The sequence below is a fragment of the Phaseolus vulgaris genome, chromosome 4 (assembly GCF_000499845.2).
Source record: "Phaseolus vulgaris cultivar G19833 chromosome 4, P. vulgaris v2.0, whole genome shotgun sequence".
Taxonomy (NCBI): domain Eukaryota; kingdom Viridiplantae; phylum Streptophyta; class Magnoliopsida; order Fabales; family Fabaceae; genus Phaseolus; species Phaseolus vulgaris.
Window position 1 is genome coordinate 29,793,202 of NC_023756.2, and position 15,539 is coordinate 29,808,740.

General features: G+C 39.0%; 1 protein-coding gene across 1 annotated transcript; it reads left to right on the forward strand.

Annotated features, from left to right (window-relative positions):
* The first annotated feature begins 13,669 nt into the window (after window positions 1–13,669).
* LOC137838624 (uncharacterized) lies at window positions 13,670–14,200 on the forward strand. The gene has a single exon (XM_068647865.1). The coding sequence runs from the start codon at window positions 13,670–13,672 to the stop codon at window positions 14,198–14,200; it is 531 nt and encodes a 176-aa protein (XP_068503966.1).
* Window positions 14,201–15,539: the final 1,339 nt, after the last annotated feature.

The following is a 15,539-nucleotide window of genomic DNA, read 5'->3' on the forward strand; positions in this document are numbered from 1 at the left end:
GGTAACACCATTACTGTTAGCAGAAAAAATTAGATAGTAGGGTTGATCCTATAATCTTTCTTGGTTTTGAACCCAACAGTAAATGGTACATTTTTCTAACTCTCAAAACTCGTAAGATAGACGCCTATATGATTATTTCTTTTCATGAAAATAATTTCCCTTATCACCCCGATTTTATATACAATGGATTATGTAACTTGCACATTTGAAATATTAATATTATATACATTGTTCTTAGTTAAATTATAAATGTGATCTAAATGTGCAATTACATTTTAAATGTTGACTTAATTTTATAAATTAAGATGTATTTCATAATTTGTCATGTTAAAAAAGTGTTGTCTAAAAATATATGTAACATGTAAATAAATATTATCTAAAAAGACAGACAACAAGTAAATAAGCGTTGCCTAAACATTATGAAAAAGAAACGTTGTCTATTTTATCAATATGCAACACTTAAAATATGACACCTATTTTACCAATATGCAACACTGATGTTGCCTAAAACACAGACAACATGTAAATAAGTGTTGCTTAAAAAGACAGACAACACGTAAATAAGTGATGTCTTTACCAATGATAACATTTAAAAAAACGTTGCCTAAACAATAGGCAACACTGAAAATGCGTTGTCTAACCTGTTGGAGATGGATGATGCTCATCTCAACCTTGCATTGGTGTGTTTGATGTAGTCTTTAGCTAGGTTGCTTTGGAGGTTGCTATGTGTCTTAGATGATTCTGTATTTTAGGCTTGTGTGTATTCAAGGTTGCCTTTTGCTGCATGAACCATCCTAGATGCCAAATCAAGGTAGTAAGATCAAGCTCATGATGTAGTTAAATGGTTTTGGAAAAGCTTTTTAAAGTTTTCTTAAATGGTTTGATTCAGTACAAAAATAAATCTGTTTTATTGAGAAGCAATCGGTTTATTTCTGCTCTGTTAAAGGCCTTTCAAAATTCTGTTAGGGCACCAAAGGTAAAGCTCAGTCTGTTATTTCAGATAAGCTGAGCTGGCAGTTTTGTTAACATTTAACCTATTGTTTTTAGAATAAATCTGTTGTTTTTTAAACTGCTCTGTAACTGTTTTTTGAAAAGTGGTTAGAAATTGTTCTCTATAAAATAAAATGCCTTTCTCACGTGAAGGAATGCTGAACAATCACAGTTTTGGCAGAGATACAACATTTCGTGTGTGAAAAAGAGAATTGAAAAGGTTTTGCAAAGGTTTTTCAAAAGAGAAATACATGTGAGCTTGTTCTTGAAGAACCTTGTGCTAGTTGAAGGTGTTGGTATTGTCTTGGAGCAAATAGAACAACGGGTTTATGTTCTTGCAACATAGTTTCATATGTAATCTTTCCCTTATTCATTCTTGTAATAGGTATAAGTGTTAGTCACTCTAGATAGGGTTTCTTGGAGTGCAAGGTATGTTGGAATAGTGTTTTTCAGCCTTGGTTGTTGAAGTTCTTGAAGGGTTCAAGAACTGCTGTGTGTCCTGTAATTGATTGTATCTGTTTTAGTGGATTCCACCTTCGAGTAAGGGGAACTGGACGTAGCTCTTGATGAGTGAACCAGTATTAAAATTCTCTTGTGTTTCTCTTCTCATCCCTGCACTTAATTCTGAGTTTTCACATAATCTGTCAAGAAAGGAATCTGTTCTTTTGAATCTAAATCTGTTAATTCTGGACCTGATTATATCTGCCATTCTAACTTGTTAATCAATCTTCTAAACATAAATCAAGCTGCTGTTTGAATCTGTAATATGGCAAAACGGTGAACTGTTTTCCTTGACTGAACTGTGACATTTGTCCATTACCCTAGATGCCTTGTGTTTAAGTAAAATTGATTAATTTTGTGCTACAAACTGCAACTTTATAAATTGTGAAAGTTAATCAATTTGTTTCTGGTATTACTGTTGGTTGATCAAAACCGTGTTGATCATGTTCTCGTTGTGCTAAAGTCATCTATAAAAACAATTTGTTTCGTTTAAATTCAATCTATTCTTTTCACCTCTGTTACACTGTAAAACAGCTTCTTTTGCGAAAATTTGATAAGCTCAATTCACCCCTCCCCTTTTGAACTTAGACACTGCTTAACTCTAACAATTGGTATCAAGAGTTAGGGCTTGTATTTTGCTCAAGTGTATGCATGATGTCTAAGTTTAAAATGCCTTTTGTTGAAGGTGCGTCGATTAATAGACCTCCTATGTTTGGTGGTGTTAACTATGCTTTCTGGAAAATTAGGATGAAAATCTTTATGGAGTCTATGGGTATTTGGGATGCAGTGGTCAGTGGACCTTTTATACCTATGCAGGTTGTCAAAGAAGAAAGAATAAAGAAGCCTTGGTCTGAATGGAGTGAAACCGAGAGGAAGAAGGCTCAATATGACTCCTTAGCCAAGAACATCATCACCTCTGCACTGAATATGGATGAGTTCTTTAGAGTTTCTCAATGTAACTTAGCTAAGGAGATGTGGGAGGTACTAGAGGTAACTCATGAAGGGACGGATGATGTGAAACGAGCAAGGAAGCATTCACTCATTCAGGAATACGAACTGTTCAAAATGCAATAAGAAGAGAGTATTGCAGATGTGCAGAAACGATTTACACATATTGTAAATCACCTCACTGGCCTTGGTAAAGTCTTTGACAAGGAAGAGCTCAACATAAAGGTGCTGAAATGCCTTGATAGAAGCTGGCAGCCTAAGGTAACAGCAATCTCAGAATCCAGAGATTTATCCAAGATGTCCACTGCTGCACTCTTTGGAAAGTTGATGGAGCATGAACTAGAGCTGAAAAGATTGAAAGAACAAGAAAATATGGAGAAGAGAGCCAAAGGAATTGCCTTGAAAACTACCATGGAACATGATACAAGTGAGGAAGAAGAGAATCCTAAACATGATGAGACATTGAGTCTGCTCACCAGAAAATTCAGCAGATTTCTTAGAAAGAAAAACCGTGACAGAACTCAACAAAGAAAGAGGTATTCTAAATCCAATGATTCAAATTCTTCCAATTACACTTGTTTTGGATGTGGTAAACGAGGTCATATAAAGGTTGATTGTCCAAACAATCAAAACAAAGAAAAATCAGCAAGCAAGAAGAGTGAAAGAAGCAAAGGCAAAATAGCATACATCTCATGGGAAGAAAATGATGTATCCTCATCTAGTGATTCCTCAACCGAAAGTGAAGAAGCAAATCTGTGCTTTATGGTGAATGATGAAGAATCTAACTCTGATTCAGTAAGTGATTTTTCTACTAATTCTGAAAATTATGATCAGCTATTAATTGCCTTTAAGGAAACACATGATGAAGCAAACATATTAGCTGTCATTTGCAACAAATTGAATAGAGTAAATAGGGTACTTGAAGAAGAACTGCACAAAGCTAAAACTGAATTGGTTAGCCTTGAATTAACATGTTTGCATGCATCAATAAAAACCTGTGATAATTGTAAGAAGCTGGAAAAACAGGTTGAATATTTGTTAAAAACACTTTCAAATTTCACCAAAGGAAGAGAAAATCTTGAAACTTTATTAGGTTCACAGAATGCAGTTTTTAATAAAAATGGTCTAGGATATAATCCTGAAATGAAAAGCAATGTGAAAAAGCTGTCAAGTTTTTTTGTTCCTTCCAAAACAAGTTTTTCCTCTTTTAGCTGTTCAAATACAATGTATTCTGCAACTTGTTTTTATTGTATGATGTCTGGACATGTATCTAGAACATGTAAAGCTAGAAGGTACCTTGTTCCAAAAGGGTTGGCCGAATGGCTTCCTAAGGAAAGGTATTAATCATACTAGACCCTAGACTAAAAGGGGTACCATATGTGCTTTTGCAGAAGAATAGCAGGAAAAATCAGTGGTACCTGGACAGTGGGTGCTCGAAGCACATGACAGGTGACTTGACTCAATTCATAAGCCTAAAACTCAAAGGTGAAGGACACGTCACATATGGAGACAACAATAGAGGAAGAACTCTTGGAAGAGGAGATGTTGGCACTAAAGACTCAACCACTATTGAGAATGTACTGTATGTTGAAGGGCTAAAGCATAGTCTTCTAAGCATTAGCCAGCTTTGTGACAAGGGATACAAGGTTGATTTCGAAGCTAACACTTGTACAATCTCAAATGAAATTTCTGGTAAGGTGCTTTTCACAGGAAAAAGGGTAAACAACATCTATCTCTTAGACATTATGAATAGCTGTTCTAAAAATGAGTGTTTGTTGTCTAAAAGTGATGAGTCTTGGTTGTGGCATAGGAGGCTAGCTCATATCCATACAAATCACTTGAATAAGTTGAAGTCTAAGGAACTTGTTTCTGACTTACCAAACATAAAATTTCAAAATAACAGATTGTGTGATGCTTGTGTAAAGGGAAAACAGATAAGAACTTCATTTAAATCTAAAGATGTCGTTTCTACAAATAAAGGCTTGGATGTTTTACATATGGACTTGTTTGGACCATCTAGGACTGCTAGCTTAGCTGGAAATTACTATGCCTTGGTGATTGTTGATGACTTTTCAAGATATACATGGACTTTCTTTCTTGCTTCTAAAAATTATGCATATAAAGCCTTTAAGAAACTAGCTAAGGTTCTGCATAATGAAAATGAAAATAGAATAAAACAGATTCGTAGTGATCATGAGGGAGAGTTTCAAAATGCAAAATTTGATAGATATTGTGAAAAACATGGTAGCACACATAGCTATTCTGCTCCTAGGACACCCCAACAAAATGGTGTAGTTGAAAGGAAGAATAGGTCATTAGAGGAGTTAGCTAGGACCATGTTAAATGAATCTGGTTTACCTAAATATTTTTGGGCTGATGCAGTATACACTGCTTCTTATGTGCTTAACAGAACCTTGATTAGACCAATTCTTAAGAAAACTCCCTATGAATTGTATAAAGGTAGGAAGCCTAGCATTAGTCATCTTAGGGTTTTTGGCTGCAAATGCTTTGTTCTAAATAATGGTAAAGACAATCTGGGAAACTTGATCCCAAATCAGATGAAGGAATACATATTGGATATGCTATAAATGGACATGCTTATAGAGTGTATAATAAAAGATTGCTTGCAGTAGAAGAATCTATACATGTTGTATTTGATGAAACAGATTGTTTTGTGCCTAAATCTGTTCTGGATGAACCTGGTATGGATGATTTAAGAACCATTTTGCAAAAGAATCAATCTAGTGAGCTTGATGCAAGTAATCCAAATGCTATCAAAGAATCTATTGTGAATGCAGGATTGCCTAAAGAATGGAAGACACCCAGGGATCTCACACTAGACCATGTAATTGGTAAAATTGAGAAAGGAGTCTCAACAAGGAATTCACTTAATAATTTCTGCAGAATAGTGGCCTTTCTTCACAGATTGAGCCTAAAAGTCTGGAAGAAGCACTACAAGACAACAATTGGATAACAGCAATGCAGGAAGAACTGAACCAGTTTGAATACAATGAAGTGTGGACTTTGGTTCCAAGAAGGCATGAGATGAATATTATAGGAACCAAGTGGGTGTACAGGAACAAGATGGATGAACATGGGGCTATCACTATAAATAAAGCAAGGATGGTTGCTAAAGGCTATAACCAAGAAGAGGGAATTGATTTTGGTGAAACCTATGCACCAGTAGCACATCTTGAAGTTGTCAGATTACTCCTAGCATTTTCCAGCATACAAGGTTTCAAGCTATTTCAAATGGATGTCAAGAGTGCATTCTTAAATGGTTACATTAATGAAGAGGTGTTTGTATCTCAGCCTCCAGGGTTCGAAGATCATAAAAATCCAGAGCTTGTGTACATACTTAAGAAGGCGTTATATGGATTGAAGCAAGCACCTAGGCAATGGTATGAGAGGCTAAGTGAGTTTCTTCTCTCTCAAGGATATAACCGTGGCAATTATGATAAAACTCTGTTCATAAAGAAGAAAAGAGAAGACATTATACTTGTACAAGTCTATGTGGATGATATTATCTTTGGATCCACAAATGAAGAGATGTGTGAAGACTTTGTGAAAACAATGAAGAGTGAGTTTGAGATGTCAATGTTAGGAGAAATTAATTTCTTCCTTGGACTACAAGTGAAACAACTCAAGGATGGAATTTTCATAAGTCAAGAAAAGTACTGCAAGGAGCTGCTTAAGAGGTTTGATATGGATCAATGCAAAGCAATCAACACTCCTATTTCAACAATTTGTCAGCTGGAACAAGATTGTGCAGGAAAATCAGTGGATCAATATAAGTACAGGGGTTTAATTGGTTCTTTGTTATACTTAACTGCTAGCAGGCCTGACATTATGTTTGTTGTGTGCTTATATGCTAGATATCAATTTGATCCAAAGGAATCACACTACAATGCAGCAAAGAGAATTATGAAATACTTGCAAGGGTCTAAGGATGTTGGATTATGGTATCCTAATAATGTATCTTTAAACTTAATTGGTTTTTCAGATTCTGACTTTCCAGGTTGCAAGGTTGATAGGAAAAGCACAAGTGGGACTTGTCACATGCTTGGATCAAGTCTAATTTCTTGGCATTGTAAGAAACAGGCTTGTGTTGCTCTCTCTACAGCAGAGGCAGAATACATAGCTGCTAGAAGTTGTTGTGCTCAAACCTTATGGCTAAGGCAGCAGCTAAGTGACTTTGGGATTCTATTCAACAAAATACCTATAAATTTTGATAACACTAGTGCTAAATCTGTCTAAGAATCCTGTTATGCATTCAAGAACTAAACATATTGAAATTAGACATCACTTTCTAAGAGAACATATAGCTAATGGAACTTGTGATATCAAATTCATTGGCACTTAATTTCAATTGGCTGATCTTTTTACTAAACCTCTTGCTAAAGATAGGTTTTATTTTCTTCTAAATGAATTGGGTATCATTAGCTTAAATTGTCCTCTGCAGTAAAAATTTCGATCTGTTATTTTACATTTTAACGTGTTTTCTCTCTGTTTCAGAATCACAGCTGTGACTAGGAAAGAGAAATATTTACTTTTCTCTCTCTCTCTCTCTTTATCTTTGACTGCTTTTACGGTTAATAGCAGGTCTGTGACAATTATTATGTGGGTATTCTAACTGAGTGGATATTGTGTAGGTGCAAAAGATTTGATTTGTCAAACTGAAATCTGGTTCCAATATATTCGTGCGTAAATCAACACCTGAACCTGTTGTACCTCAAGAATAAAATCTGAAGCATATCTGATTGAATTGATTTTTTAAAACCCATAATTCTTGCAATCTGATCTAAAGCTCTATATTAATCTGACATTGATTAATTGTTTTGCACACTATCTCATTCCTACTACAAGCTGTCCAGGTTCAAAACATTTACAATATTAATTTCCATTTTCTCTTGAACAAGTGAATTGTTACTGATTCTCTCTCTAGCTGGGACTGTCCTTTGATAAACAGGTGCAGGTAAAAAAAGATAGAGCATGGCATCCTCATCACACAGAAAGAAGAAATCCAAAGAGAAATCCAACAGCAGCCAAGGCATTCTAGAAAACTGGTTTGCTGGAGATTCTGAAGCTATGACAAGGTTCATCCATGAAACAAGCAGAAAGCAAGTCAATGTGCCCAAGGTGCTGGAATTTTCTTGGTTGAGGTCTGAAAATCTATCCAGACTGGAAATGTCTATCCAGACCTGGTGAAAGTGTTCTACAGCAATCTTGTTCAAGATGGCAAAAATTTGGTCTCCTATGTGAAAGGTGTGAAGCTGAAAATTACAAGGGAAATATGGAGCAATGTGGAAGGAATCAAATATTCAGGAATGAAGGTTAGCAAAGGGAATACTGCAGGAATTCAAGGGTTCAACAAAATGCAGTTTTACAGGAGCTGTGTTAGAAATCCTGCTGAACCAGTGGCTAGATTTCATGCTGGTAATCTGACCTTAATTCCAAGACTCCTAGCCTACATAATTGCTTGGCAGCTTACTCCTAGAGGAAGTAATCATGCTACTCTTCAAGAAGAGGATTTGATTCTGCTATACTGTATAATGAATCAACTCAAGGTAAATTGGGTAAGTACAATGGTAGAGCATATGCTCAAATCCACAAGGCTTCCCGATTATCGCTTTCCATATGCAATTTTTGTATCAAAACTAATTGACTATTTTGAAGTTGATACTGCAAATGAGAGAAATGACACCATTAAGGCAGGCAGTGAAATAGACAACTCCACTCTCTTGAAAATGGGGTTCCAAAAGGAGGAAGACAACTGGATCTTTCGAAGGAATGCTGCAAATAGAGCTGAGAATGAAGCAGCTAATCCAGGAGATGAAGAAGAAGAAAATGCTGATGGTGTGCAGCACATGGATAAGTCACCAGTTCACTCTTTTGCAAATGAGGATGTTGTTGCTACAAGTCAAAATGCATTGGTAGCATATCAGGAACCTGTGCATAGAGGTGAACCTCTATCCATGTTCGAAAGGCAAGTTCTAAGCAGGCTAGATACACTCACATACAACCAAAAGGAGTACTATGAAATGACTCAAGACAGGTTTCAACACCTGGATGACCAAATTGAAAGAGTTCAGGAGCAGCTAGCCGAGCTCTACCACTATAACAAGTGATCTTTACAAAGATTTCATCCTTTATGTCTTGTTGAACAATTGGTTTCCTCTATTTTTTTCTTTCTGCATCGGTTTTTATTCTGTTTTGGTTTGTAATAGACCTATAAACTGGCTTTAGTTTGAACTGTTATGCATATCTGTGGTGTGCTTCTTTTATTCAATGTTCTACTCTGTTTGATGAACCCAAAGGGGGAGAAGGACAGATGAAAGAGTGCTCACATAAGTTGATGATTTGGCTCAACCTGTAGGGATGTAGCACACAACTCATATACTGTTATATTCTGGTTTATCTCTAAATGTTGTTGTGCAGTTTGCTTGGAAGCTAGTACAGTGCAGTTTTGATCATCAAGTATACAAAGCAAAGAGGTTTTTGTCTCCATCAAACAGGGGGAGATTGTTGGAGATGGATGAAGCTCATCTCAACCTTGCATTGGTGTGTTTGATGTAGTCTTTAGCTAGGTTGCTTTGGAGGTTGCTATGTGTCTTAGATGATTCTGTATTTTAGGCTTGTGTGTATTCAAGGTTGTCTTTTGCTGCATGACCCATCCTAGATCCAAAATCAAGGTAGTAAGATCAAGCTCATGATGTGGTTAAATGGTTTTGGAAAAGCTTTTTAAAGTTTTCTTAAATGGTTTGATTCAGTACAAAAATACATCTGTTTTATTGAGAAGCAATCGGTTTATTTCTGCTCTGTTAAAGGCCTTCCGAAATTCTGTTAGGGCACCAAAGGTAAAGCTCAGTCTGCTATTTCAGTTAAGCTAAGCTGGCAGTTTTGTTAACATTTAACCTGTTGTTTTTAGAATCAATCTGTTGTTTTTTAAACTGCTATGTAACTGTTTTTTGAAAAGTGGTTAGAAACTGTTCTCTATAAAATAAAATGCCCTTCTCACGTGAAGGAATGCTGAACAATCACAGTTTTGACAGAGATACAACATTTCGTGTGTGAAAAAGAGAATTGAAAAGGTTTTGCAAAGGTTTTTCAAAAGAGAAATACATGTGAGCTTGTTCTTGAAGAACCTTGTCCTAGTTGAAGGTGTTGGTACTGTCTTGGAGCAAATAGAACAACTGGTTTATGTTCTTGCAACACAGTTTCCGGTGTAATCTTTCCCTTATTCATTCTTGTATTAGGTATAAGTGTTAGTCACTCTAGATAGGGTTTCTTGGAGGGCAAGGTATGCTGGAATAGTGTTTTTCAGCCTTGGTTGTTGAAGTTCTTGAAGGGTTCAAGAACTGTTGTGTGTGCTGTAATTGATTGTATCTGTTTTAGTGGATTCCACCTTGGAGTAAGGTGAACTGGACGTAGCTCTTGATGAGTGAACCAGTATAAAAATTCTCTTGTGTTTCTCTTCTCATCCCTGCACTTAATTCTGAGTTTTTACATAATCTGTCAAGAAAGGAATCTGTTCTTTTGAATCTAAATCTGTTAATTCTGAACCTGATTAAATCTGCCATTCTAACTTGTTAATCAATCTTCTAAACATAAATCAAGCTGCTGTGTGAATCTGTAATATGGCAAAAGGGTGAACTGTTTTCCTTGACTGAACTGTGACATTTGTCCATTACCCTAGATGCCTTGTGTTAAGTAAAATTGATTAATTCTGTGCTAAAAACTGCAACTTTATAAACTGTGAAAGTTAATCAATTTGTTTCTGGTATTACTGCTGGTTGATCTAAACCGTGTTGATCATGTTCTGGTTGTGCTAAAGTCATCTGTAAAAACAATCTGTTTCATTTAAAATCAATTTTTTCTTTTCACCTCTATTACACTGTAAAGCAGCTTCTTTTGCGAAAATTTGATAAGCTCAATTCACCCCTCCCCTCTTGAACTTAGACTCTTTTTAACTCTAACATAACCATTATGAGAAACAAAGTTGCTAAATTTTTTTCCGAAAAACGTTGCCTATTCTACAAAGAGAAGGCAACGAATGCAAAAAAGTGTTGCCTAAACCTAAGCCCACGACTGCATATTTCACGCCTGAAAAAGTGTTTTTAAAGCATTGCCTAAAGTTAAGGCAACACTTTTCCTACTTTAGGCACCGCTTTTTAGGTGTTGTCTAAAGGTATATGAGTATTGTTTGAATAAAATTTGCTTGTAATTTAAATAAAAACAGAGTAAATGATTATGAAAAGTTGATTGATAGAATTGAGATTGAAGTTAATCTTTCTCACTAATTTGCATTTTGGTAAATAAAAACATACAACATTCTTACTTAATTGATATTGATGCAACAAAAAAAGTCATTCATATTGATTCCTCACATATGAAATTACTAAAATTATCTCCTAAACATTGATTCCTCAACTATTTAACAAAAGTTCTTATCATTAAAAAAATATGTTATAAAGCATTTGATATATAATAATTTATTTGTAGGATTAAAACATATCAAGTATTTTCATTTAAGTCAGATCATCATAAATACTTCTGAGTCAAATTAAATATCTAAATCAAAAATAAAAATTCAAGCTTTAAGCATAAAATGAAAATAACTATATCAAATAAGAGCATAATGTTATAGATAAATATCACTTCAATACATAAAAGTTTGAAACAATTACATTCAATCCTAAAGGAAATAAGTTAGCCACTCGTGGTGGCCATTACATTCACCAAAACAAAAGAAAGAGATGTAAAACGTTTCTCCTTGACGGTTGCTTCCTAGGGTTTCCTCTCTCTTCTTCACTTCTGCCTTACACCATTATTTAACCTAATTGGGCTTGGGTTAAGTGACATCTCTATTCATAATATATCCCTTTCCTACATCTCTCCTTAAATTCCAGAATATATCTCAAAATTGGGAATAAATAATTTTATTTATCTCATATCCAAAATATATTATTAAATTTTAATTTTTCAAATTAGGGTTGAGTCATAGCTTAATTAACAATTAAAGTTAATAAATATATAACCTTTTGCATGAATTTAATTAAATAATGAAACTTATCAATTCCTTATATTATAAATTGTTTCCACCTTAAACGATGAAAAATTGATGGAAACAGTGAGTTGGAAAGATAATATTTGAAGTTGGGAGTTCTGTTAGAGGAGAAGATGCTTCAACTGAAAAATTCCTCAATTGGATACACTAATAAAAATTCTAAACAAATGTAAATCTAAATCGAAATAATAAAAATAGGTGAGTGTGGAAAGAAGAGGGGTTAGGGGAGTATTAAGTAAAATTTGCGTATCAGATTTTTGAAAAATAACTTAAGGGGAGAACATTTTGATTTCTATAATATGTTTTGGAACATCAAGGTCACCCCATTAGTCCTATGCATTGCATGGATGATTATGTTAAATAGAGCATCCACAAAAGATAATTTGACAAAGAGCGGTATCATGATAGATAGTTTCTTATGTGCCTATGTGGGAAAGAGGAGGAAATAGTAAACCGCTTATTCTTCACTTGAAAGATATAAAAAAAAAATTTGGAATCTTTATCATAGGTGGATAGAGTTGTTACTATGTCCCATAATGACCCCAAACAAAATTTGAATCAGTTCTAGTTGACAAATGTAAGCAACAAAAGAAATCAGATATGGAGGTATATGGATAGCAATTATGTGGAGCAAATGGAATCATAGAAATAATTTTCAAGAATATGATGGTGGATAGAGAGGAAATATTTGGATTGCTACAAGTAAAAGGATGGGAATGGATAACTAATAAATGTAACAATGCTTCCTTCTCTTTCTCAAATTAGTACATATGTCCTAAAACATGTTGAAATTTTATTAAGATGTAAGAGAATGAGAGGGTGTAGGAGGGCACACATATGTTTATGCAAAGTCAAATAACCATAAATACAAAAATAATTAGAATCAGAAAGAAGGTGGAGATTAGAAAATATGCAACTGAGATCAATGCCAGTAAGAAGCATTAAAGGTATCTACAAATTTCTGATAGTGTAAGACTAGAATTGTTAATGTACCGGTATGGCCGAGAGGCCGAGGCCTGAGAAGACTTGGCTGAGAGTCCGAGACCTTAGAAGACTTGGCCGAGAGGCTGAGACCTTAGAAGACTTGGCCGAGAGGCCTAGACCTGAGAAGAATTGGCCGAGAGGCCGAGACCTTAGAAGACTTGGCCGAGAGGCCGAGGGGCCGAGACCTTAGAAGACTTGGCCGAGACGACCGAGACCACTGGAACATGGCCGATGGCCGACCCATGCCATGATGATTTGGCCGATGGCCGACCCCTATTACAGTTAACGCTCAAACCAAGATCAGTGAAGCTAATCTATCATTAAGAATTAGGTAATGCAAACCTAAGAGGTGTCCACCTCGATAAATGGGCCCAACAAGGTAGGCCCACTAGAATAATATAAATAGTACGCATCCCAAGGAGTAAGGTATGTCATTTTATCACTCTGAGAGCTGACCACCCGCTTTACTGACTTGAGCGTCGGAGTGCCTTCGCAGGTACCCCCACCATCCGGTGTTCAGCCGAGGCCGAGGGCCGAAGGAGAAGCAGGAGGGCGAAGAGAACCCCAGTTCACTACCCAGTCACCTGACCGACCGAAGGAAGGAGAAGAAGACTTCAACAGTTCTCTAGGTCCCATCTCCCTAGCAGGAACAATTGGCGCCCACCGTGGGGCCGAGGGAAACTAGCTGAAGGAAAAAAGTAGATGGTTTCAACAAGAAGCATGGAAAGAATGATTGAAGCCGACCAAACAATGTTGCTGCTGTCTCTCCAGAGGGAGATGGCCGAGATGCGAAGAAAGGCCGAGGAGGCCGCTCAGAAAAATGAGCAAGAGCTGCAAGTTCTCCGCAGGGAGAACGAAGATATGAGAAAGAAGCTGGGGGAGGGAGGACCCTCTGTCATACCGACGAACGTGGTCGGCAAGTCCTACACCTCTCCCCCCAACCCGGATGTGGCCGAGGGGACGAGAGGCCGACCCCCTCCCCGCGAGACTGAGATGGGCGACGAGTCGTGCCTAATCAGGTCCACCCGGACGACCCCGACGACCGACCCGAACCGCCGACATCCCTTTACAAACAACATCATCGAAGTCCCACTTCCTGAGAAGTGGAAGTGTTTCAACCGAGACTGATACGACGGGTCGACCGACCCGGACGAGCATATGGACGCCTACACAACCCATATGAGTCTCTACACCTCGGACGACGCCGTCTTGTGCCGAGTGTTCCCCACATCCTTGAAGGGTGCAGCCCTTAGTTGGTTCACCAAGCTCTCACCCAACTCCATCGACAGCTTCGCCATGCTCGTCGCAAAGTTTGAAACGCAGTTCGCGACCAGCCGGCCGCACCATCTAACCTCCATCGCTCTGGTAGGCATTCGCCAGGAGAAGGGAGAGTCGCTGAAAACCTTCGTGGATAGGTTCAGTAAAGTGGCGATGAGCATCCGGAATCTGAGTCCGGACGTCGCCATGCACCACATGCTGACGGCCCTGCGTCCGGGGCCCTTTGCCGACAACCTGTGCATGAAGCCGGCCGACAGCCTGGACGAGCTAAGAAAGAGAGCTGCTAAGTACATGCAGCTGGAAGAGCTGAGAGAATTCCGTAACCAGGTCCGTGCCGAGGCTGGTGGAGAGAAAAACAAGGAAGAGAAGAATCGTAAGGGGCGGCCGGGTCAAAGGAACGACCGATCCGGTTGTCAAGGTATACACCCCTGACGACCAAGCGGGGGAGGATCTTGGACGAGGCCCTCAACGCCGAAGTTGATCCCTCCCCTAAGGAAGGTGGCCAGCCCAAATAATGCCGACCGGAGGAAGCAATGTCGGTACCACCAAAACATCGGACACTCAACCGACGAGTGTCAAGCCCTTAAGGATAAGATCGAGGAACTTATCCAGGCTGGGCATCTCCACCGAGACCCTCCCGGCCGGGCGGATCCACCCAGGCGGACAAAATGATCGACAACCTGCGAGGGCCGACCCCCCTCAAAGAGACGATCCCCCCAGGGAGGCCGATGGGAGAGGTAACCGAGAAGTTATCAACACTGTAGCCGGCGGCTTCGCCGGGGGAGGAAGCACAAACAATGCTCGGAAGAAACACCTTCGGGCGGTACACCAGGTCAACGCAGTAGCATTCCGGCCCGCCACCCATCACCTTCACGGACGAAGACTCCAAGGGCGTAGACTACCGCCTGGAGGACGAGGCCGATTGTCCAGATTACTCCGAGAGGGCAAAAAATTCGTCTGGGACGACCAATGTGGGGAAATCTTCAAACAATTAAAGGAGTTCCTCACATCCCCGGCCGTCATCCAGAAGCCGAGGCCCGACAACCCAATCCTGGTATATCTAGCAGCCTCGGAAGAAGCAGTCAGCGCTGCCCTAGTGCAGGAAGTCGAGGGCAAGGAGCGACCCGTATACTATGTTAGCCGAACCCTCCACTCGGCCGAGACCCGATATCAGATGATTGAGAAGGAGGCTCTCGCACTCGTCCTCACGGCAAGGCGGATGCGCCCCTATTTCCAAAATCACTCAACTGTAAGAACCGACTACCCTATTTTTAAAATTTCATCTAAACCGGACCTTGCAGGGAGGATGATAGGATGGTCGGTCGAACTCTCCGAGTTCGACATACGCTGAGCCGAGGAGCGCCATCAAGTCTCAATGCTTGGCCGACTTCTCGGCCGCCCAACTGCCCACTTGCTCGATTAAACATCGCAAGTGCCGGCCGATCGCCCACCAAACTTGCTCGAAGACATTGCAAGTATTGGCTGAACGCCCGCTTGCTCGATTAAACATCGCAAGTGCCGGCCGCCCCACTGCCCGCTTGCTCGATTAAACATCGCAAGTGCCGGCCGCCCCACTGCCCGCTTGCTCGATTAAACATCGCAAGTGCCGGCCGCCCAACTGCCCGCTTGCTCGATTAAACATCGCAAGTGCCGGCCGCCCCACTGCCCGCTTGCTCGATTAAACATCGCAAGTGCCGGCCGCCCAACTGCCCACTTGCTCTATTAACATCGCAAAGTGCCGGCCGATCGCCCACCAAACTTGCTCGATGAC

Bases quoted from the DNA above. Each gene is read 5' to 3' on its own strand.
- LOC137838624 (XM_068647865.1), top strand. From the start codon at position 13,670: ATGAGTCTCTACACCTCGGACGACGCCGTCTTGTGCCGAGTGTTCCCC.